The sequence below is a fragment of the Camelus ferus genome, chromosome 11 (genome assembly GCF_009834535.1).
Source record: "Camelus ferus isolate YT-003-E chromosome 11, BCGSAC_Cfer_1.0, whole genome shotgun sequence".
Taxonomy (NCBI): Eukaryota; Metazoa; Chordata; class Mammalia; order Artiodactyla; family Camelidae; genus Camelus; species Camelus ferus.
In genome coordinates, this window is record NC_045706.1 from 35,234,403 (window position 1) to 35,259,370 (window position 24,968).

Sequence of the window (24,968 nt, forward strand, 5' to 3'; positions counted from 1 at the left end):
GGAGAAACAGATAAACCCACTATCATAGTTGGAGACATTAATACTCCTCTATCAGAAACCGACAGATCCAGCAGGCAGAAAATCTGTATGGACATAGTTAAACTCAACAACACTATCAATCAACTGGATATAATGAAATCTACAAACTACTTCATTCAACAACAGTGGACTACACATGATTCTCCAGCTCATGTGGAACACTCACCAAGAGACCACATTCTGTAATATAAAACACAACTTAAAAATTTTTTTTTAAGAAACAGAAATTATCAGTATCTGCTCAATGGAATTAAACCACACCACAATGGAATTAAACTAGAAATCAGTAACAAAAAGATAACTGGAAAAATACCCAAAATACATGGAGATTAAACAACACATTTCTAAATAACACGTGGGTCAAAGAAGAAATCTCAAGAGAAATTTTAAAATATTTTTAACTAAATGAAAATGAAAACACAACTTAGAAAAACTTGGGGGATTCAGTGAAAGCAGTGCTTACAGAAAATTTATATCATTTAATGTATATATTAAAAAAGAGGAATGATCTAAAAGTAATCACCTAGGCTTCCATTTTAGGAAAGTAGGAAAAAAAAAAAAAAGAGCAAATCAAATCCAAAGTAAGCAAAAGAAAAAATAAAGATTACAGCAGAAGTCAATGAAATTCAAAACAAGACATCTAATAGAGAAAATCAACAAAATCAAAAGATGATTCTTTGAAAAGGTCAATAAAGTCAGTAACTCTCTAGCCAGGTTAACTAAGAAACAAAGAGAAAAGGCACAAATTACTGGTATCAGAAATCAAAGAAGAGACCTCACTACAGATCCAATGGACATTAAAAGGATAACAAAGAAATATTATGAACAACTCTATGCCTCAAAATTTGATAACCTAGATGAAATGGAACAATTCCTTGAAAGATAAAATCTGCCAAAATTCACACAAGAAGAAAGAGATGATCTGAATAGGCCAGTATCTATTAAAGAAATTGAATCAATAATTAATAACCTTCCAAAATAGAAAGTACCAGGCCCAGATGTGTACACTGGTGAACTGTACCAATCATTTTAGGAACATATTCTACCTATTTTCTGTAAGTTCTTCGAGAAAACAGAAGCAAAGGGAACAGTCAACTAATTCTATGAGACAGTATTACCCTAATACCAAAACCAGACAAAGTCACTACTAGAAAACTACAGACAATTTTTCTCAGAAGACAGATGCAAGCAAAAATCCTCAACAAAATATTAACCAATAGAATCCAACAATGTAATAAGGAATTATATACCATGACCAAGTAGGATTTGTCCCAGGTATGCAAGGCTGGTTCAACATTCAAAAATCAATTAATGTTAACTATTATATCAATAGGATAAAAAAGAAAAATTACATTATCATATGAATAGATTCAGAAAATACATTTGACAGAATTCAACATTCATTCATGATAAAAATTCTCAGCACATTAGTGATAGAGGGAACTTCTTCAACTAGATAAAAAAACATACAAAAAGCTAAGTTAACATCATACTTAATGTTGAGAAATGCAAAGCCTTCCTGATTAGATGAGGTACAGGCAAGAATGTCCCTTCTCATCACTGCCTGTCACCATTGTACTAGAAGTCCTAGCTAAAGCAATGAGATAAGAAAAGGAAATAAAAGGTAAACAAACTGGGAAGGAAGAAATAAAACTGTCTTTGTAAATGACAATCATCTATGTAAAAAATCCAAAGAATCAATAAAAAAACCTCCTGGAGTAAATAAGCAATTATATCAAGATTGCAGGATACAAAGTTAATATACAAAAGTCAATTGCTTTTCTATATGCTAACAATAAACAAATGGAAATCTGAAATTAAAAACACATTACCATTTATATTAGCACCCCTAAAAATGAAATAGTTAAGTATAAAATAACAAAATATACAAGATCTATATGAGGAAAACTACAAAACTAAAAAAAAAGCTATCAAGCCATGAGAAGACATGGAAGAAACATAAATGCATATTACTAGGTAAAGAAAGCTAATCCAAAAAGGCTACATATTGTATGATTCCAACTATATGACATTCTGGGAAAGGCAAAAATATGGAGACAGTAAAAAGATCAGTAGTTGCCAGGGGTTAGTGAGGGAGGGAAAGATAAACAGGGAAAGCACAGAGGATTTTTAGGGCAATGAAACTATCTGTACAATTCTATACGGCCAATACATGTTGTTAGAAATTTGTCCAAACCCAGAGGATATACAACACCAAGAGTGAACCCCAATGTAAACTACAAACTTTGGTGATAATGATGTGTCAACATAGGGTCATTAATTACAACAAATGTACCACTGTGGTGTGAGATGTCAATAGTAAGGGAGGTCTGGTGGGGAGGGAGTTTATGGGAACTCTACCTTCTGCTCAATTTTGCTGTGAACCTAAAACTGCTCTAGAAAATAGTTTATTAATTAAACAACAACAACAAAACTAGTGCCATGGGAATATATGTAACCAAAAAGCACATTTTCCTTCCAAAGAGTTAATATAATCTGTTAAACAGCTGCTCAGGCTTATACCTGTTTGCCCTGTTATAAGACTTTCTTACATTTCAATTCTCTTCAACAAAGTTAAGGAGAATACATGTTAAACATAAAAACATATTGTATTTCTATTCTAAAATATTTCCAAACACCAAAAATGGGAAATTGGTTACTTTCAATTAATGGAGGCTAAACAGTTGTGGAGTTTGTATGTGTGTGCACATACAGTAGCAGTTTTTAAATTTTGGTTTGTTTTTGTAATTCTAAAGACATCAAAACCAATATTACAAAAGTATTTATTTATGGTCCAATTTTCATCAGAAGCCATTAAAGGTATGTGCCAGGTTTCTGTAAAGTAAATCAGTAATTCCTGTGAAGTGAGTTGGTTCCATCTCAGGAACACACTGCTCTTTGCTCTGACTCATAATGGAGAGTAAATCTTAGAAATGTTCTGAGCCATCTGCTAGCAACTGATTTACTTCAATTAGTATAACTGCTGTTTGAAAGAACCATATCCTCAGCTTCCCCTTGAACACACCCAAGTCCCAAGGATAGCAAGGGAACTTTTCTGGGTTTCATTTCCAAGCTTCTCCAAAGCAAAGTTGGTCTACGATTAAGCCCAAAATATTGGCAACAGCAAATGGGTAAGAGTGTGTATGTCTGAATGAGAGAGTAAGGAACTCTGTGTGTGTGTGTGTGTGTGTGTGTGTGCGCGCGCGCGCGTGTGTGTGTGGCTGGCGGGGAGGGTGAGGGGAGGTGCTCAGAGAGACCAGAGAGAACAAGAGAATATAATATATGGGAGAACAAAAGGGTAAAGCATGTGAAAAACACTTCTCAGTTTACTCAATTTCTAATATACGGCCACTGCACATAATTTGGTCAGAAGATTGCTCAGCGCATAAAGATTACTACATCCTATCTATGGTCCCATGTAGCTTTCTTTATTTCATATGGCATTCAATAAACAGAGCTGAGAAGTTTAGGATGCCAAGACAGAAAGACCAAAGTTTTCACCTTTAACTAAAGAATGCAGTCTTTTGGAGGAAGATGCAAAAATTTTTTTAAAAAGGAACTATCAAAACAATCAGTAATGATACATATTCAGTATTCACTGCATCTGTAGTTTCTAAATATTGGGGAAATAAAACTATCTAAGAATCTAAAGGAATGGGATTTCATCCCAGGGAAATGCACAATCCCATAACAATGTGAATACAGTTTTGGGAGTTCAGACCTCTCCAAATCCCAAGAACCCTTGTGCTATATACGACAATTTGACATCCTGAGGAATAGTAAGCCTAAAATTCTGTCCCACATTATTTTTTTTAATCTCCTACATGATGTGTATTTCAGAGAAGTCTAATAATTTTATCCTAATGAGTGCTATATTTAAAATGTCAAGATAGATTAATTAATTTACATTTTAAATTTACACATTTATATATCAATCAAATTAAGAAAAATTCAGATATCCTATAATTTGCTTTGAATAGTCCCATTTTTCTTGAATCATGCTGTTTCTGTTTTCTGTATTCTAACTACGTACTCTGATCCTTCAACGTAGACTTCTATTAGTCTCACTTCTCATATTAACTTATAATCCGACTTATGAAGATATTCTTTAGAACTCTTAGCAGAATAGTCTACCAAAAAATGAGGGATACAAGGGCATGAAACACATTTAACTCTTTCTCTGATAAAAATACATTGAACTTGGGATGTCATATTTTCCAACAAGTGGCAAAACTACTTTTACAGGGCTACATTTAAAAAAAAGCTAGAAAATGTAAACTATTAATACAAATGTAAGAAAACAAATGAATTATATATAGGAATATACAATTGGAATTGTTTCAGGGTTGAGATCTGGTCAAGCCCTCTCATTTTAGAAATAAGGAAAAGATGAGTGAATTACCTAATGTTATCTAGCAAGATAAGAATGTATTTCTCCAAATTTCAGTCCTCTTTTACTTATATAAGTTGGTAAGGAGATTTATTAACTCTTTAATTAAAAAATAAATTTAATTTGGTCTAAAGTTACTTTGTTAAATGAGGTTTGATGACTATGTATGTGTTCAAAGTAGGTGAAACACCCAGAAAGAAGGCTCAACCAGAAAAACAACTAATAATTGCATGTTTTTCCCCTACATGTACTCAGCTTACATCTTTCTAAGCTCTTAATTCATGTTTCACACTCAACTAATGTTACACAGAGTGAATGCATTTTCAAACATGATCCAGGAATATCAAATAGAGCATTAGATAACTCATATAATTCCCATACTTATGTAAGCGCACAAATAAGCAACATGAACTGCTAGAGATATGAGATGCTTTGGGAAAAAAATTACAAGGAAAATATTTTTTTAAGTCTTCCTTTACAATTGAAGCATCAGCTCCAGTGAGGCATTTGGAGAAGCATCAGAGTCAACAGTTAAACACAAACACGGAACAAAATGACTCAAGCATAAAGTTTTTTTCTCCAGGAAAAATACAGAGAAGTAACTTCTGCTTCTAGCCAAGATGCAGTAACAGGGGCTGAATTTACCTCACAGCCTTAAACTACTATAAAGCCATTTGAAATATATGAAATAACAATTTTTAGACATTTGACAAAAGTCAGAATCAGAGTGAGGGAAGGCAAATGAGGTGAATCCTAACAACCGTCCCATCTTAACTGCCTAGAGTTTGGGCAGGGGAGCCCAAACAGAGCACAGCAGTCTTCCTGAGTAGATGAGATAGAACTGAGAATTTAGTGAGGCTACATTGGCTAAAACTCACAGGATAGAGTCCCAGGGAAGAAAGATCTGCAGGGACTCCCCTCAAGTTTTCAGCTAGTATTGATCAGCTCATGCGTGTGAAAAAACAATCCAAATTCACGCAAAAGGCATTGAAAAGAAAGAGGTGAAAAAGTTCTCAAAGCTAACACAAGGCCAGGAATAGTTTGTATTCCAACAAGCCAGACTAGGAAAGCCACAAAATACACAGGGTACCAAATAGATGTTCAAGAGGAACTGCCTCAATAGTGGGGCAAAATTAGCCCATAAAAGACATTATTATAAAAACAAAGAAGGAAAACTACAGACTAGGAGAGTATATTTGTAAAGTATAAACCTGAGAAAGAACTTGCACATAGAATATATATAAAGAACTCCTATAGTACAATAATAAAGATGATAAACAAACCAATTAAAAAACAGTAAAAGACACGAACAGACACTTTAACAAAGTAAACATATAGGTGGTTAATAAGCATATCAAAAGATGTTCACTATCACTAGTTGTATGGCTATTAGTGTAACTGCCACCATCTTGGGCCCTTACAGTTTCTCCGGTCCTTCCACTGACTCTACCCAGGACAGCAGTGTGCAGTAAGTCATTTCTCTGTTAAGGACTTTGTAATTAATAGATACTGTTTTATAATCATTAGGACCAGGTCACCTCTATGCACTGTTAGTCCCCAAACAATAAAAATCTTTGCTGATGTATTCCTGGGGCCCACGAGACTAGTTCTCCATTCATGAATCTTAACTTAGGAATGTACATCCTATTTCCAAGTACCTACCTCCATACCCCAGGTTCACTATAAACTGTCCCAATGGCCCCTCTGCAGTACAACTGCAAATACTTCCAGATCATTGTCTGCCCTATCCTGATCCCACCCTGTAACTAAGTTACCCTATGATAAAGGAATCCATCGATTATATGAAGCTGCTTATCTAATTTTTTGGTTTCAAGATGCCTTCTCAGTTTGGTGGACACTTTTCATTCCCTCTGTCCTCCAACACTAGTTTTTAGGCAAATGCAAACTAAAATCACAGTAAGGTTCTACTACATACCCATTAGAATGGCTGAAATTAAAAATACCTACCATACCAAGTGTTGGCCAAGATGCAGAATAATTTTAAGTCTCATACATTGTTAGGAGGAGTTTGGCAGTTTTTTAAAAAGTTAACCATACACCTAAATATGACTCAGCTAATCCATCTCTAGGATAAAGAAATGAAAGCATATGGTACAAAGACCACAAATGTTCCCAGCAGCTTTATTAGCAATAGCCTCAAACTATAAACAACCCAAACATTCACCATAAGGATATGGATAAACAAACTGTAGTGTATCCATATAATGGAACACTAAATAAACTAAATGAAATAAAATAAATAAAAAGGAATGAATGACTGATACCCACAACGTAAATGAATCTCATAACCACTATGCTGAATGAAAAAAGTCAAACCAAAAAATGTACATACTATATAGTTTTATTATATAAAATTCTAGACAATACAAATTATAGTGACAGAGCAGGTCAGTAGTTTGCCTAGGAGTGGGGGTGGGAAGTGGATTAGAAAGAGTCACAAAGAAGTAAATCAGAGACAAATATCATATGATATCACTTATATGTGGAATCTAAAACAATGATACAAATGAACTTATTTACAAAACAGAAACAGACTCCTCCACATAGAAAACAAAATTTATGGTTACCAAACGGGAAAGGTGGGGGGATAAATTAGGAATTTGGGATTACCAGATACACACTACTATATATAAAATAGATGAACAACAAGGACCTATTGTATAGCATAGCACAGGGAACTATATTCAATATCTTGTAATAACCTATATGGGAAAAGAATATATATATATATACACACACACACACATATATATATAAATGTGTGTGTGTGTGTATCTGGAAAAGAACATGTGTGTGTGTGTGTGTGTGTGTGTGTATATATATATATATATATATATATATATATATATATAACTGATTCACTTTGCTGTATACCTGAAACACTGTAAATAAACTACCTCAATAAATTAAAAGTCACCAAGAAATTTTTGCATGTGATGGGTATTTTATTATCTTGATATGGTGATAGTTTCATGGGTGTATAAATATTTAAAAACTCAACAAATTGTATACTTTAAATATGTGTTGTTTATATCAATTATACTTCAATAAAGCTGTTTAAATAAAAACCAAAACAAGTATTAAGGGCTGATATGCTGAAGTTTGCGAAGGAAGTCTTTGATGACCAAACTCAAAGATTCCTCCTCCCATAAAGCCTTTACCAAACTCCAACAGCTCAAATTAATTCTCCTTCAGCATTTTTTTTACCTGTTTTAGTGCTGTTTTACAAATACCCTCCAAACTAGGACATGAGTTCCCTGAGACAATAATTTAAATGTATTCATCTTTGTATATACCCTCTACAGCCTCCATAATAAGCTGTACTGGAATGGAGTAGAAGTAAAACTAAAATCAGGGAAGCACTTAGGAAGCAGTTTCTAAAATCCAGGAAAGAGAAGATATTAGCCTGAATTGAGGTGGTAGCAGTGGGGATGAAGAAAAGTGGAAGGAACTGATACAAAACTGGAAGGAAAAAAAAAAAAAAAAACATTATGGTGAGAAGACACAGAAGGTGCGAGAGACAGAGTCAAGAATGATGCATAGGTTTGTGGCCTGGATGCCTGGGAGGATAATGATGGCTTGACTAAAATAAGAGACTACAGGCCTGTGGATATTCCTTCAATACATCCTGAGCACTAACTGCATCCCAGACTTGTTCTACACACTGAGGACATAGCAGGGAAATAAAGTTTTAGACACCACAGACCTACAGTCTACTGAGTCAGAAAGTATCTTTCCAGAGGCATCCTGACATCTGAATCTGAATTCACAGCATAGCCAGGCAAGTTAAATGAGCTTGTACCTTATCAAGCCAGTATCAACAACCAGTGCTAAAGTCTCCTGGCACACCTAGTTAAACTCCATGGAACACTGACTGCAGAAAGTTAGCAAAAAGACAAGCGAGAACAGAGTCCAAGAACTTTAGAAGACAAAGCTCCCCTAGTTACTACAGGCTAAGTAATCACTTGGTGCCACTACATTTTTATCTCAATGCTGCCATCTTTATGTAAAAATATGGAACTACACAACCTTAAAAAGCCATACCCTATCCAACAGTGAAATCTGGAAATATCAAAGATTTGAGTCAACAAAAAGGTAGAAAAAAGGTTAATGAGAGTTATTTAATGACAGTAACATATATTTACAGCACTTAATTTTGGTATTTGAGAGTATTCCTGACAAAATGAAAGATCTCATGAGGCAAGCAATTACACTGTCCAGGATATAAACCTTACTTTGAAAAAGCAGTGACTTACTGAATTCCCCTAATTTAAAAAAATTAAAAATATACTAACAGAGATAATGGGGGATGGGAAAATAGAATAAAATCCAGATACATCTCATTTCTTCAGTAAATTCAACATGCTTTTCTAGTCACAGCTGTTTAAAAAGCAATAGCCGCTTAAATTTGCTTAAACAGTAAATTTACCAGTTTTGATTTTAATCCCATCACTGTAGTGATGGTTTAAGAAGAAAAATTAAAGTCAAGATCATAAGAGTCAAGGACCATGGATTTAGAGGCCTGGTTATATATAACTAAAATGTTGACACTTGTCTATTAACATTATTTGCAATCTCTAATTTTTCCATGAAGTAAAATCATGCTATTAAAACTGTGTTGAAAAATATTCAGAAACACTGAAGAATATCTCTGATTTAACATTAATATAAAAAGCTAACAACAACAAAAACAGATAACAACCTGTGCACACAGTACCATCTCAATGTGGGGTGGAGGAGGGATGGAGAAAGCAAAAAGTAGCCAGGGAACTCTAGAATTAAGTGAAAGACATTTCCTCACATAATATTAATGACAAATACTGCTTTTGTATATACGAACACATATACAAATACACACACTTATTATAAACTCCAAACACAAAAAAGGTTTTTAAGAGTTATGAAGAAAAAAGATTAACATTTCAATAGAACAGATCAGAAAAAATACAAAGATAAAATATTAAACCTCTATTAAAACTTTATTATTATACCACACTGGTTTGTAACATTAATAGTGGAGGAGCTTGTATGTATGGGGAGGAAGTAGTATGTGGGAACTCTCTGTAATTTCTACCCAATTTTGCTGTGAACCTAAAACTACTCTAAAAAATAGTCTATTAGTTGTTTTTATTATTATTATTATTAATAAAATCCTATTAGTCTCTCTTTGCTGAGCATCTGTTAGTTTCCTTCAGAAGTACCCTTAATTTTGGTGCTGCTCATAAAACTGGTCAGTGTCAATCTGATTTTTGGAAAGAAATTTGATAGAAGTCTCTACACTCATTTTCTTCCCTTAAACCTACTTAAAAAGATTTCACCTTGATTCTGCTAAATATTTTTAAACATCCCAAACAGCCTTTTAGTATAGAGAAAACCAGTCCCTGAAAAGCACCATTACTGCTGACTCTCCTTCCTCAGGAAAGAAGGCCGTGGGCAAAACCATTTCTTCTTACAGAGTCAAACTCTCCTTCCTTTAACATTTTATACTGTTTTACAATCTTACATAAAGTTATACCATAGCCCATGGCTTTTATATACATTTCTATTTTCTCTGGATTCTAAGAGTCGCAAGTGTAATGACTTTGTCTTACTCATCACTGTATCCAGCTACTAAAACACTGCTTGACATGTATCACAGTAGGTGTTTAAAATATTGTTGAATGAGTCCTCTTTTCAATTCACAAATAAAGAAGTAATCCTCCAAAAAGTAAAAATTTTCTCCATTTTGCTGAAGAAAAGGAAATTCGTTTAAGAAATGAGCTCAAGGCCATGAAAATTTGAAGAGAATAAGTACTACAAAGTATTTGTTTCTAATATTTGAATACTCACAGCAGTTGGGGGAGGGAAGGTGTGTGAATATCTGACAAAGACGTTAAAGACATGTTTTGACCAGAGAACTCTCATATATGATAATAATACCTTATCTGTATATAGCACTATACTAAGTGCTTTAGACATTCTCTCATTTGATTATCATAACAACTGTGTGAGTCAGGAGAGGCAGTCCCCTTTTCTGGAAGTGAGTAATCTGTAGCATCAGTAGAACAGAACCAGAACTCAAATCAAATCCAAGCATCTGCCTACTACATCACACTGCCTCTGTATCACTGCATCTCATTCAAGAAGCCATGCATGAAAATTAATCTCATTAGCTTTTAAATATATAAAAATACAATCAGCAACTACTTAACATAAAGGAATACTCGATTTGTTGCATTTTTTCCCTCTATGTACTTCACTTGTGGATAAAATAAGCAAATATAAAAAAAAAACCCTAAAAATTGGAATTTCTTAAGATAAAACAAAACAAATTAAACCTCCTAGCAGGAGATGTGGATTACTATAAATGGGCCAACCTCAACTTGGAATGCTTCATCTTTACATTATATCCAGAAACCAGTGCACATCAGGGATTATTTACATAACTACAGTTTTAATATTCTTTAGCAATTCCTGATTGTCAAAGTTAATGACTCTCCTATAAATTCCATTCCTAGGCATATACCCAAGCAAAATAAAAACATGTCCACACAAAAATATGAATACAAATGTTCACAGTAGCATTACTCATAACAATCCCAAAGTGGATATACCCTAAATGTCCATAAACAAATGAATGGATAAACAAAATACAGTATAGTCAACATAACAGAACATAATTCAGCCATAAAAAAGAATAAATATTGACACATGCTATAACATGGATCAACCTTGAAAACACTATGCTAAGTCAAAGAAGCCAGTCACAAAGAACCACACATTGTATGATTCCACTTATGTGAAATATCCAAAAAGGCAAATCCATAGAGACAGAAAGTAGACTAGTGGCTGCCTAGTGCTGAGAGGGCAGGGGTAAATGGGGAGTGACTGCTAATGGGCATGTGTTTTTTTTTTTCCTTAATTGAAGTATAGTTGATTTACAATATTATATTAGTTTCAAGTATACATCAGTGAGTCATTTTTATACATTATACTCATTAAATGTTATTACAAAATAATGGCTATAATTCCCTGTGCTGTATAATATATACTAGTTGCTTATTTATTTTATACATAGTAGTTTGTATCTCTTAATCCCATACCCCTAATTTGCCCTTCCCCTCTTCCATTCCCCCACTGGTAACAGCTATTTTATTTTCTATATCCGCAAGTCTGTTTATGTTTTGCTATATATATTCGTTTCTTTAGATTCCACATATAAGTGATATATAATGCAATATTTATCTTTCTCTGTCCAATTTATTTTACTAAGCATAATACTCTCCAGGTCCATCCATGTTGCAAATTGCAAAATTTCATTCTTTTTTTACAGCTGAGTAATATTCCATTGTGTGTATGTATGTATGTATATATATATATATATATATATATATATATATATATATATATATATATATACACATATGCCGCATCTTCTTTATCAATTCATCTGTTGATGAATATCTGGGTTGCTTCTATGTCTTGGCTATTGTAAATAGTGCTGCTACGAACGCTGGGCTGGGGATGCACATACCTTTGCAAATTAGTGTTATCATTTTTCCCAGATACATACCCAGGAGTGGAATTGCTGGGTCATCTGGTAGTTCTATTTTTATTTTTGGGGGGGAATCCCCATACTGTTTTTCACAGTAGCTTTATTAATTTACATTCCCACCAACAGCATACAAGAGTTCACTTTTCTCTACATCCTCGCCTGGCAGGTGTGAAGTGCTATCTCGTTTTTATTTGCATTTCTCTAATAATTAGTGATGTCAAGCATCTTTTATGTACCTGTTAGCCATCTGCATGTCTTCTTTGGAGAGATGTCTATTGGAGTCTTCTGTTCATTTTTTGATTTTTTTTTTTTTTGGTATTGAGTTGTAAAAGCTGTTTATAAATTTTGGATATTAACTTTGTTGGTCATTTCAGTTGCAAGTATTTCCTCCCATTTAGCAGGTTGTCTTTTCATTTTGTCAATGGTTTCCTTTTTGTGCAAAAGCTTTTAAATTTAATTAGGTCCCATTCGTTTACTTTTGCTTTTATTTCTTTTGCTTTAGGAGACAGGTTCAGAAAAAACATTACTATGATTTATGTCAAAGCATGTTCTGTCTATGTTCTCTTCAAGGAGTTTTATGGTTTCAGGTCTTACATTTAGGTCTATAACCCATTTTGAGTTTATTTTTGTATATGATGTGAGGAAATGTTCTAATCTCACTTTTTTTTTCTAGGAGTTTTACATGTAGCTGTCCACTTTTCCCAGCACCACTTCCTGAAGAGACTGTATTTTCTCCACTTACATTCTTGCCTCCTTTGTTGTAGATTAATTGACCACAGATGTGTGGGCTTATTTCTGGGCTCTCTATTCTGTTCCATTGATCTACATGTCTGTTTCTGTGCCAGTACCATGTTGTTTTGATTACTGTTTGCAATACTGTCTGAAGGTTGGGAGGGTTATGCCTCTTTTTCCTTAAGGTTGCTTTGACAATTCAGGGTCTTCTGTGGTTCCATACAAATTTTAGGATAATTTGTTCTAGTTCTGTGAAAAATGTCACAGGTATTTTGACAGAGATACTATTAAATCCATAGATTGCTTTGGGTAATACGGCTATTTCAATGATTAATTTTTCCAATCCAAGACCACAGGATATCTTTCCATTTCTTTGTACGGTCTTCAGTTTCCCTCATCAGTGTTTTATAGTTTTCATTGTATAGGTCTTTCACCTCCTTGGTTAAGTTTATTCCTAGGCATTTTATTCTTTTTGATGTGATTTTTAAATGGGGTTTCTTTTTATTTTCTCTTTCTAATAGTTCAATATTAGTGTACAGAAAAGCAACAGATTTCTGTATCCTTGTATCTTGTATTTTGCAACTTTACTGAATTCATGTATTACTTATACTAGTTTTTTGTGGACACTTTAGGGTGTTCTATATGTAGTATCATGTCTTCTGCAAATAGTATAGTTTTACTTCTTCCTCTCCAGTTTGGATGTCTTTTATTTCTTTTTCTTGTTTAACTGCTGAGACTAGAACTTCCAATATTATGTTAAATAGAAGTGGCAAGAATGGCATTCCTGCCTTGTTCCTGAAATTAGAGGAAAGGCTTTCAGCCTTTCACCGCTAAGTATGATGTTAGCTGTGGATTTGTCATAAATGGCCTTTATTATGTTGAGAAATGTTCCCTCAATACCAACTTTGATGAGAGTTTTTTTATCATGAATGGATGCTGAATTCTGTCAAATGCTTTTTCTGCACCTACTGAGATGATCATGTGATTTTTATCCTACCTTTTGTTAATGTGGTGTATAATGGAGTTTCTTTTTTTGGAGTAATGAAAACGTTCTAAAATTAAACAGGGATAATGGTTGCACAACTCTGTGAATATATTAAAAACCACTTAACTATACACTTTAAATGGGTGAACTACATGGTATATGAACTATTTCTCAAAACTGTTTTAAAAAATAACTGGTATGGGATTTTAATAGTGGGGAAGGCTATGCATATGTTGCTGGAGGAAGCATATGAGAAATCTCCTTACCTTCTGCTCAATTTCACTGTGAATCTAAAAGTACTCTAAAAAATAAAGGCTATTTAAACAAATCACTATACAAGACTGCAAAAGCCTGCATTATTAAAAAATTGATTATTTTCCAGTATATTTTATTAAGGCAGAGAAGTGAGCTAATAATTTGAAAACACATTTTTAACAATTACATGTTAAGCATTTTGTGGTCATCTTGTAAAAAACTCTAAGGAAGGATGCCATTTTTCTGAATTAATAAATTCTTTAAAAATTATTTCCACTTCTACAAAAAAAAAAAAAAGTATTTCATTCTTTTCTTTCTCCACCTTTTCCTTTTATTAGATACCAATAGTGTTTAAAAAATTTTACTGAAGTATAATGTAACAATCAAAAAATTCACCTGTTTTAGTTGTTAAGTTAAACGAATGTCAGTAAATGTAACAGCTGTGTGTGCAATCTCCACAATCCAGTTTGGGAACACATCTATCACCCTAAAAATTTCCCTGGTACCCATTTGCAGTCAAATAAGCTTCTCAGTTTCTACAAAGAGACCTACTGGGGTTATGACAGGGATTACACTCAGCCTACAGATGATCAATCTGAGTCTTCTAATCCACAGAGACAGTATATCTTTGCATTTATTTGAGTCATTTTTAATTTCTCTCTGTAATGTTTTATAGTTTTCAGTGTACAGAAATACTTATTTTAAAATATCAATGATAAACTTCTTATTTAAACTTTAAATCTGGTATCAAATTATAACAGCAATTTTTCCAAAAGTTATTTAAGAATCTTTCAGACACATTTTTAAGTTTGCCATACCTCACATTCAAATGGGACAAACAATGAACAAACAGTAAACGTCTGTTATCTCATAAAGTCTAAGGATTTTAAACCATTCAGAAAACTAAGTAGGAAAAAAGTTAATGCCTATGTCAAAGAGGGAACTTGTCTTGACTATTCTGTCCCACAAAAGTGTTTGGTAGCAGAAACCAAATATAGATCTTCCTCCACTTAGAATGGGATTACATCTAAATAAGCCTATTATTAAACTCAAAATATCAGTAACTCAAAAACCTACCAAACACCATTGCTTAGCTTAGCCTACCTTAAACGTGCTCAGAATACTTACATTAGTCTACAGTTGGGCAAAATCATTTAACACAAAGCCTACTTTATAATAAAGTGTTGAACATCTCACATCATTTATTGAATACTGTACTGAAAGTGAAGAACAGAATAGATGTATAGGTACAGAATGGTTTTAAATGTATCAGTAGTTTTTTGCTGGTGATGGTGTGGCTGACTGGGAGCCACAGCTGACTGCTGCTGCCCATCATCATGAACGACTATCATACCACACACAGCGAGGCAAGGAAAAGATCAAAATTCAAGTACAATTCCTACTGAATGTGTATCACTTTTGCACCATCATAAGGTCAAAAAATTGTTAAGTCAAACTATCCTAAATCAGGGACCATCTGTACTCAATCTGGTTTTCTCCCCTAACTCCCATCAAACCCAAGAAAATCCCATAAACCAAAGTCATATCCACAAGTACACATAATTTCTCTTTCTTATCTATATGTATATAAAACTCAATACTGCAAACACAAATACACCATATTCAGCCTTTGTCTCAATCTTTACAGCGTAATTTTCATCTCCAGTTGTGAATGTATATGCTTCCATGGAAGTATATTTGTCAAATAAAATAGGGTTCAGATTCTATCAAAGGTTCAAATCAGGAAAAGGTTTTCTTTTTTTTTTTTTTTACTTTGAAATGTATGAATGTTAACAAAGGCTTTTTGATAAGAAACTCATTTAAAATAAAAACTTACAAAAAAATTCATACCAGAAACCATGTACAATCACACTATTTATAACAGCAAAACCCAGAAACTATCCAAATGTCCACTGACAAGAGGAGATGATATATATAATGGTATTTATTTACTGAAAATTGAGCATTACTGAAATTGTACTATAGTAAAATGAATGAACTACTGTATATGCAACAATGTGATGAATATTATAAACGTAATGTTGAAGAGGAAAAAAAGCAAGGCCCAGCATATCTCTCTAAGTAAAACTAATTATATTGTTAGGGCACACAAACATTCATAATAAAAACTATTTTATAGAGGCAAAGGAATAATACACACCAAATTCAGGATAGTAGTTACCGGGGATAGAGAGTAAAGCGGGCAAGGGAAGGCAGGAAAATGGAATCACTTGGGTTTTCCTTGGGTTGAATTGAGGGTTTATATGCTTTATAACATATGTCATCTAATTCTTTTGTAAATATAATCATTTTTTAAAAACACAAGCAAAACTATTTTTTTAGATCGCCCTTTATAAAGCATTTTTCAGAAGCTTAACTGGGCACTTAGAATATACACTAAAAAATTTTTAAGCTTTTACCTTTTTTTCTGTTCAATTGCTTTGTCCAAGTGCTGAAAGATATCCTGAAACAAGGTACAGCTGGATCGACTATTAATAGTATATCCATATCCTCTTTTCCAATACTGTTTCAGATCATTTAAATACTCTAAAACCTAAAGATAAAAATTTCAAAAATCATTACATTTTTATTCATGTAACAGATTCCCTCACTTAATAATGATTTGTTTTTCAGAAAAGGTTACATTGTTTAATCAGCATTCAGTACAAAGTATAGCAAAATCACAGAGTTTATAATTGCCATTTCAAGCATTTAAAGGTTGGACCCAAAGGTCCATGACACAGAGATTTATGTTGAGACACAAACTTGAATTGTGGGAATGTGCAGACTGGCATCCAAGAGCAAGTTCATAGCCCTCACAGCCAATAATCCAGCATCCATGACAGTTCAGGATAGTAGGCTGAAGACATATGCTCACTTCCTCTTTCTTCTAAAGTTATATTAAAATGATAGCAAAGATATATACAGAAAAAAGAAAAAAAGATACACATTGAAAAATATTCATCACAGCACAGAAAGATGCTAACACTGGATCAAGAATTTTTGAGAACTTTAGGAAGACAGAAACCAAATAGAAAATGAGTTATTTTGGCTCACGTATCACTATGATAAAAACGGTAATAAAAGTAGACCAAAGATACGGAAAATTGGTACTGTTGGAAGGAATGTATATTAGTACTTGACATTCTCAAGGGTAAATGGGCAAAATCCACAAAAATACACATCTCTAAGGCCCATTCAATTCTATTTCTTATAAAGTAATATTCACGAAGGAACACGAGAGAATGCACAAAAATGTCTTAGAATAGCACTGCTTATAGGAGCCAAAAAAATAAAAAGTTCCTGGAAATACCTAAATTTCTTTAGTAAGTTGATCATTAAATAAACTACGGTATACACATACTATGGAATACTGTGAAATTATTTGTAACATTCCCTATTATAGATCTACATGAACTGACATGGACAGACCTCCTACAAATATTGCTGAATGAGAAGAGCAGGGTAAGAATAAATACAGTAGTAAAATACCATTTATTACCAAAATACACACACACACACAACACTGTTTAAATTTCTAAGAATTATATAAATTGTAAATAAAGCATAGAAAAAGGTTGAAAAGTACACAACAAACTGACAGCAGTGATTAATTTCTGTGGAGAGGTAGGTGATTTGGTGAATTGGTGATTAAGGTAGCCTTTATCTGAATGCTAAACTTGTACTCAGGTAACATTTGAATCAAGATTAAAACTAGAGGACTAAAACCTGCAACCCAAAAGAGATACAAGACATGACTATACAACAGTTGTGAGCCATTTGTCCCAGAAGAGCACCTAGAGAAATTAAGTGCAAGCCAAAAGTTTAAAAGCAAGAGCAAGGGTAGGCCAGTGCCATACACCAAAAACAAAACTAAACATATATTAAAGAGGCAATTAAATCAAGAAGATAGCGAAAGGGAAAAAGTAAACATTAAAAAAAAGTTGAAAGGAATTAAAACAGAAAGAATTAGATAAAGTTCTGCCAAATCTATTGAAGAAATAAAACAAAAATAGTATCAAAAGTGAAAAAGGAGAGGCACTTTCAAACTGTGCACAGGGAAAGGGAGGTCAAGCAGAATCCAGCAGTCTTGCTGAGTTGAGGAATTAGAATTGAGTTTGGTAAGTGTGAAGTGGTTGGAATTAGCAGAACAGAGTATCAGAGAGAAGGAAGCTACACAGAAAGAGAACTCCAAAAATCCAGGGGCAGTCCCCGTGATTCTGTTGCTGAAGGTTGTGGGAATTGTAAGCTCAACGATTCCAGAGATATCGCAATGCTGGGAGAGATTCATGTTCCAAGTAGCCTAAGTAAAGAGCACTTCCACAGACACCAAGACATCCAGGACTTCATTACAGTCCCCAATAGGGTCATACTTTAATGGCAAAGTCTTGTTTCTGAGTTTTGTCAAGTTCAGGCCTAGAGTATGAAACTCAGAAAGAAAGAAGTTTGAAAAGGATCAGACTGATCCACAATTAACTTAACTGCAAAATAAAACAAAATTTAACACTTAGAAGACAAAATCCAGGCATTCAACAGCATAACATTCACAATGTCCAGTATCTAATAAGTAATTACTGGAAACACATAAAGAAACAAAAAATGTGACATAACTAGGAGAAAAATCAGTCAATAAAAGAATCTTTCTTAAGAAGGAAGGAAAGCAAGGATGAGTCAATATTAGAAAATGTACTAATGTAATTTACTATGTTAGAAGATTAAAGAAAAAAAAAAAGCGAATTTTCCTAGATGCCAGAAATTTAGCACACAGTCCTGGTTTTAAAAATGATAAACAAATAGACGGTTTTAGAAAGCAAGAAACAGAAATTTCTTTACTCTGATAAGGATAACTACTAATGATTATGCCAAACATCATACTTTATGATGAAACAATGAAAGTGTTCTTAACTAGAAAATATAGACCTTCAGGCTTTAAGATAATTGAATAAAGATATATCTGATCTCTTCTCTCAGTAGGCACTCTAAAAAAAGAAGAATGAAAAGAGAAATGTAAAAGTTCTTTTCAAAGAAATTAAAAGACCTCTATACCCTCAGCCACCACCATAAATGAGGAAGGACTGCCAAATGCAGTGAAAATCAAACAAAACATCTTAGATAAAGCCAGCAGAAGACAGATCCTCAAAGCATGTGGTACATTTGCAGTAGTAAATCTGGTGGGAATGCAGTTTGGTACAGCCACTGTGGAAAACAATATGGAGATTCCTCAAAAGACTAGGAATAGACTTACCATATGACCCAGGAATCCCACTCCTGGGCATATATCCAGAAGGAAACCTACTTCAAAAAGACACCTGCACCCCAATGTTCATAGCAGCATTATTTACAATAGCCAAGACATGGAAACAGCCTAAATGTCCATCAATAGATGACTGGATAAAGAAGATGTGGTGTATTTATACAACGGAATACTACTCAGCCATAAAAACCGACAACATAACGCCATTTGCAGCAACATGGATGCTCCTGGAGAATGTCATTCTAAGTGAAGTAAGCCAGAAAGAGAAAGAAAAATACCATATGAGGTCACTCATATGTGGAATCTAAAAAAAAAAAAAAAAAAAAAACAAAACAAAGCATAAATACAAAAGAGAAATAGACTCACATAGAATATAAACTTGTGGTTGCCAAGGGGGCGGGGGGTGGGAAGAGATAGACTGGGATTTCAAAATTGTAGAATAGATAAACAAGATTATACTGTATAGCACAGGGAAATATACACAAGATCTTATGGTAGCTCACAGAGAAAAAAATGTGACAATGAATATATATATGTTCATGTATAACTGAAAAACTGTGCTCTACACTGGAATTTGACACAACATTGTAAAATGATTATAAATCAATAAAAAATGTTAAAAAAATAGATAAACAATAAGGACCTACTGTATAGCACAGGGAACTATATTTAAGTTCTTGGACTACGATGTAATGGAAAAGAGTCTGAAAATATATATATATATGTACATGTATAACTGAATCACTTTGCTGAACACATGAAACTAACATTGTAAATCAACCACACTTCAATAAAAAATAAGAATTAAAAGTTTTTTCAACTAGCAGAAAAAAACAAACAGACAAACAAAAACAAAGCACATGGTACACTTGCAGTAGTAAATCCAACAATCCTTTGCCTGAAACAATGAGAATGAAGTCTAAGGGGAACCTCCCCTGACACTATGCAACACCATTAGGAGGAAACAGACTTACATTCCATCTTTACAGGCAGCATTCTGCAAAGAATCTCAGAGAAGAGTAACTATAAATTGGAAGGAACACTACTTATCTCTGAATAGCTGCTCATCCCAGCTGGCTACCTGAGGAGAAGTAAAAACTGAACTCTGCGAAGATGAGTAGTAATTTAAAAGGTGCCAACAATCAATATAAACATACAAATTAAAAACAAGACTGCTATACAGATAAAATAGTCAGCCAGAAAAAAACTTCACCCTAGAAATTCTGCTACAGAGCAGATGAAAACTATAATTAAATAAACATACTATTATGAATTCCAAAGACTTAAGAAAATAATCATTTGAAAAAAAGAGTCAAAAAAAAGAAAAAGATTTAGAAAGAAGCATAAAGACAGAAAGATAAGCTGAAATAGTTCCAAAAATAGTTCGGCATTATCTAGCAAATCTGAAGTTCTGCATATCCTGTGATCCACCAATTCTACTACAGACATAGACCTTCAGAAATGCCAATAAACACACACAAATGTTCATAATAGCACCGAACTGACAACAATCCAAATGTCTGCCAACAAGATAATGGATTAAAAAAAACGATAATTCATACAACAGAATACTATACAGCAATGAAAGTAAGTGATCTGTAGCTACAGGCAGCATCACAGATAAATCTTAAAAACATAATGTTGAACAAAAACTGGATGCATACTGGGTGATTCCATTATATAAAGTTCAAAAATATATAGTTAAACTGTTTCTTGGGAAAAAATAAGTTAGTAGACACTAAACTAACAAAGAAAACACAAATACACAAGTAAGTAATAATAATGGGGAAATAATCTCAGATACAGAAGGAAAATTTGTTTTTTAATTATGAGATAAATTTACAAAACTGCACAAATAAATCTGAAAATCTGGATGACATGGATGACTTTTACAAGAAAATATTAAATACCAAAACTGATTCCAGATGAGACAAAAAAAAAAAAAATCTAGATATGTAGAAGATACATACAAAGTTGCAAAAAGCTATCCCACAGAAATGTACTTAGTTCATGTGTCATTTCTTTTGCAAAGATTCACCTGACTGTCATTAATCAACTTCCTCCTTTGTGTATCACTATATCTTATATATACTTCTATTATAGCCATCCTATTGTCTGGCATGGTTTATTTGTTATCTTTCACTCCTTGTTATGTTCTTTGAGGACAATGTCTATCTTATGTTAGTATCATCAGTTTCAAACAAGTGCCTGGCACAAAGCAGGCACTCAAACAATATTTGCTGAATGAAGACCAGCATTTCATAAGGTTTTGGATATCTAATAATCTCCAGAATTATCAATATTTCACAAATTTCTATTATTTTTTAATTTTAAAAACATTTTAATAAATAATTTCAAATACAAAAAATAGAGTACAGTAAAATAATGAACCCCTATGTATCCATCATCCAACTTCAACAATAATCAACATTTGGCCAATCCTGTTTAAGTTGTGCCCCTACCACCACCACTGGATTATTTTGAAGCAAATCCCAGACATCATTTTATTGCATCTACAAATACTTCAGTACATAAATCTATTCATAGTGAAAAGTCCTAAACAGAGATACATAAATTATTTTCTATCAAATAAGTGAAAAAAAACCCCACAGAAAACATCTAATTCAAAAGAAAATGGTGTATTTTTAAATGAAGAATCTAACTTATTTATTTATACTATAAAAAGGAAGTTTTTATTCAATTAATTCAACAAATATGTACTTCAAATTTTCAAATCATGGTCGTTTAAATGAGAAATTTTTTACTTACAAAGGAAAAAAGGTACTTATACAATGGACAAATCTGGTAGGCATCACTTTCATCATATGATCAAACATATAATCATCAATGATGTGACAAACTGACATCACTTCTTCTGATTAGATGCACTATAGATAGTATTCTTATAAAAAATGTTTAAACCACAATCTAACCTTAAGTAAAAAGTTAGACACAAAGACATTCTGCAAAAAAACTGGTTAGTTGCCTGCAAAACGCCAGTGTATAAAAGACAAAAGAAAGGCTGGAACACTCTTCCAGATTAAAGGAAACTAAAAAGACATGACAAGTAAATGCAATGAATGATTCTTGATTATATTCTGCATTTTCTAAATAATAGTTATAAATATAGGACTTTATTAAGACAAGTGTGAAAATGCAAATATTGACCATATATTGGACAATACTATACTATACATGCATATATAAAATTATATTTTACTATCGTTATGTAGAAGTGTGTTATTTAGATGCATGCCCAAGTATTTAAAGATGAAGTGTCTTGATGTATGAAGAAAAAAAAAAAGATTATATATATGTGGTAGACAAAATAAATGCCCCTCAAAGATTTCTACATCCTAATCCCTAGAACCTATGAATATTATCTTACATGACAAAAGGGAATCTGCATGTGTGATTAAGTTAAGGATCTTAAGATGGAAAATTATCCTAGACTATCTAGGTGGGCCCAATAATCACAAAGGATCCTTATAAAAAGCAGCCAAGAAGGACAGAGTAGGAGATATAGCCATGGAAGCCATAGTCGGAGTGATACAAGGAATGCAGGAGGCCTCCAGAGATTGGAAAAGGCAAGAAATAGATTTTCCTCTAGAACCTCCAGGAGGAACACAGGCCCCTGTTGATACTTTGACTTTAGCCCTGTAAGGTTCATTTGGACCTCTGACTGCCAGAACCATAAAGTAATAAATTTGTGTTATTTTAAATGACTAAGCCTGTAGTAATTTGATATAGCAGCAACAGGAAACTAATACATGGAAAGACAAGCAAATGTGGCAAAAAAGGGTAGCAACTGGTGAATACAGGAGAAGGACATGAATATTCATTCTATCATTCTTACAACTTCAGTCAGTTTGAAATTTTTCAAAATAAGTTGTGGGAAAAATCAAAGAGAAGTTCATAAGCAGTGAAGAGATAAGAGGGTAATCCGAAAAGGAAAAGAAAAAGGTAAGTAGCATAGAAGCTTAGTTACCTACTAGTTGCATCTTTTAACAGATATGGAAATAAAAGCAGAGTCGTCAATCTTTAAAAGTCAAGGACCACATGGATGTAGCTACTCAAAATAGGAAAAGGGTAGACAGCAGGTGGCCAGGTGAGCACATGCCAAATATTCCAACAACTACAGTAACTTGGGCAAATAGGTTGTTCTTCTGTTAAAAAGTAAATTTCCCTTCTGCCAACACCCATCAGTCATTTACACAATGCTGAAAATCACTTCAGTTCTGTGTATTCACTTTTTTCCCTAGAGCAATCTGGCTAAGGAGAAAAGGGGGGTGAGGTATTCTGACACACATAAATGGCGACCATAAGTCTCAGTTTATATCTTTAACTAGTATAATTATTAATGGTTCCCCTTTCACATTTAGAAGTATTCCAATTTAGAACATATATTTTATGGCCATCCTCAGCACAGAGCATTTTAGAGGGTAGGCCAGGAAGTTTCTGAAGTGATGAGCTGTGGACAGTTAGAGGAGATGAGAAGTGTACTGGATACTTGGGACAGAGAAAAAGTAGGAAGCAACCCAGGAGCAGAAAGAGGAAACACAATACACCTATTACTACTGGTGTCCGCATCCTAGAGCAGTCATCCATCGAGGGCCCTTTCTCCTTCTTCCAACTCACCCACTAAGCTCTACTCCCACACTGGCCCAATACCACGGAAAATTACCTTTAATCTGGTTATTGATCACTTAGGTCTTTGAGTAACAAAGTAGAGCACTTGTTTACCTTTAAAAGTAAATTAGTTCTCAGCTTAAAAGTCTGTTTCTAACTGGCAAATAGTACACTTCTTTTCAAAATTTGAGGTTAAATTCTGAAGTTAATAATTGATTTTCATACAGCATACTGAAGGTTCCAAAGTTTCAGAAGTCCATATTCCTGAATGACCCATACATACAGATACATCCTACCAGAATCCTATCCACCAGAATTCTATCCAACACCACAATCCTCAATGCTTAAGAAAACAATTAATTAACCTTCCCCTACCCCATCTCTCTGGTGCTCAGCATCCCAGAAGTGACCAGAATTTGCCTCCCTTAAAGTCACTGGAAGTCTGTCTGTTCTTCTCTTTTTAGAGTCTAAGAGTCTACAAAGAAGCCACAAGAATGAAGAAGAAAAAAAGGGAATACAAAGTAGGCAGGCAGAAACTGTAGATGAATTACTGCCATTACTAGGTGGAACACAGAACTCAATTTATTAGGAAAACTGTCATGAAAGAATAGGTATTTAGAAAACCATTCATCCTCTCTGAACTTTGACTTCTGACAAAAAGAAGAATTTGGATTATATTAGCTTTATAATCCTTTCCAGAAGTAAAATTTTATGATGAGGTAAGTAGGTTTTTAACTGGGTAGACCTAGAAATCAAATCACCACGGAAGAATGTTTTCCAGAGTTTTATGAACCCAAACTATTTACACAAGTAGGTAGGTCCTACCTGAACAATTAATCTCTCTTTATGTTAGGAAAATTATGAGATAATCAAAGACAGGTAATGTTCCCTACTCTGCTTACTTTTTGAAAACCTGCTTTAAATAACAACAACAAAAATCACACAAAAAAAGCAAAGAAACTGCAAAAGTAATGCTTACCTTTGCATCGTCTATGTCAAAAACATCACACCAAGGAGATTTAACACCTTTAATTGCCAGGTCAAATGAACAGGTGAAAAAAGCTACCTGAATTAAATCTGGGGGAAAAAAAGGCAAAATTTGTGGGTTACTATTTTGTGCAATTTTCCA

At 33.5% G+C, this 24,968-nt stretch overlaps 1 protein-coding gene across 3 annotated transcripts in view; it reads right to left on the reverse strand.

The window, feature by feature from the left end:
* The window catches only part of MINPP1 (multiple inositol-polyphosphate phosphatase 1), a 40,013-nt gene that overhangs the window by 7,015 nt on the left and 8,030 nt on the right, over positions 1–24,968 (reverse strand). For 2 of the 3 annotated variants that reach the window (XM_032491388.1, XM_032491389.1), the window contains exons 3-4: positions 24,819–24,916; positions 16,377–16,510 (exon numbers count right to left, since the gene is read on the reverse strand). The exons of the other annotated variant lie outside the window; for it this stretch is intronic. In XM_032491388.1, the coding sequence (XP_032347279.1) occupies positions 16,377–16,510; positions 24,819–24,916 (232 nt within the window). The remainder of the gene's footprint in view (positions 1–16,376; positions 16,511–24,818; positions 24,917–24,968) is intronic. 3 annotated transcript variants of the gene reach the window in all.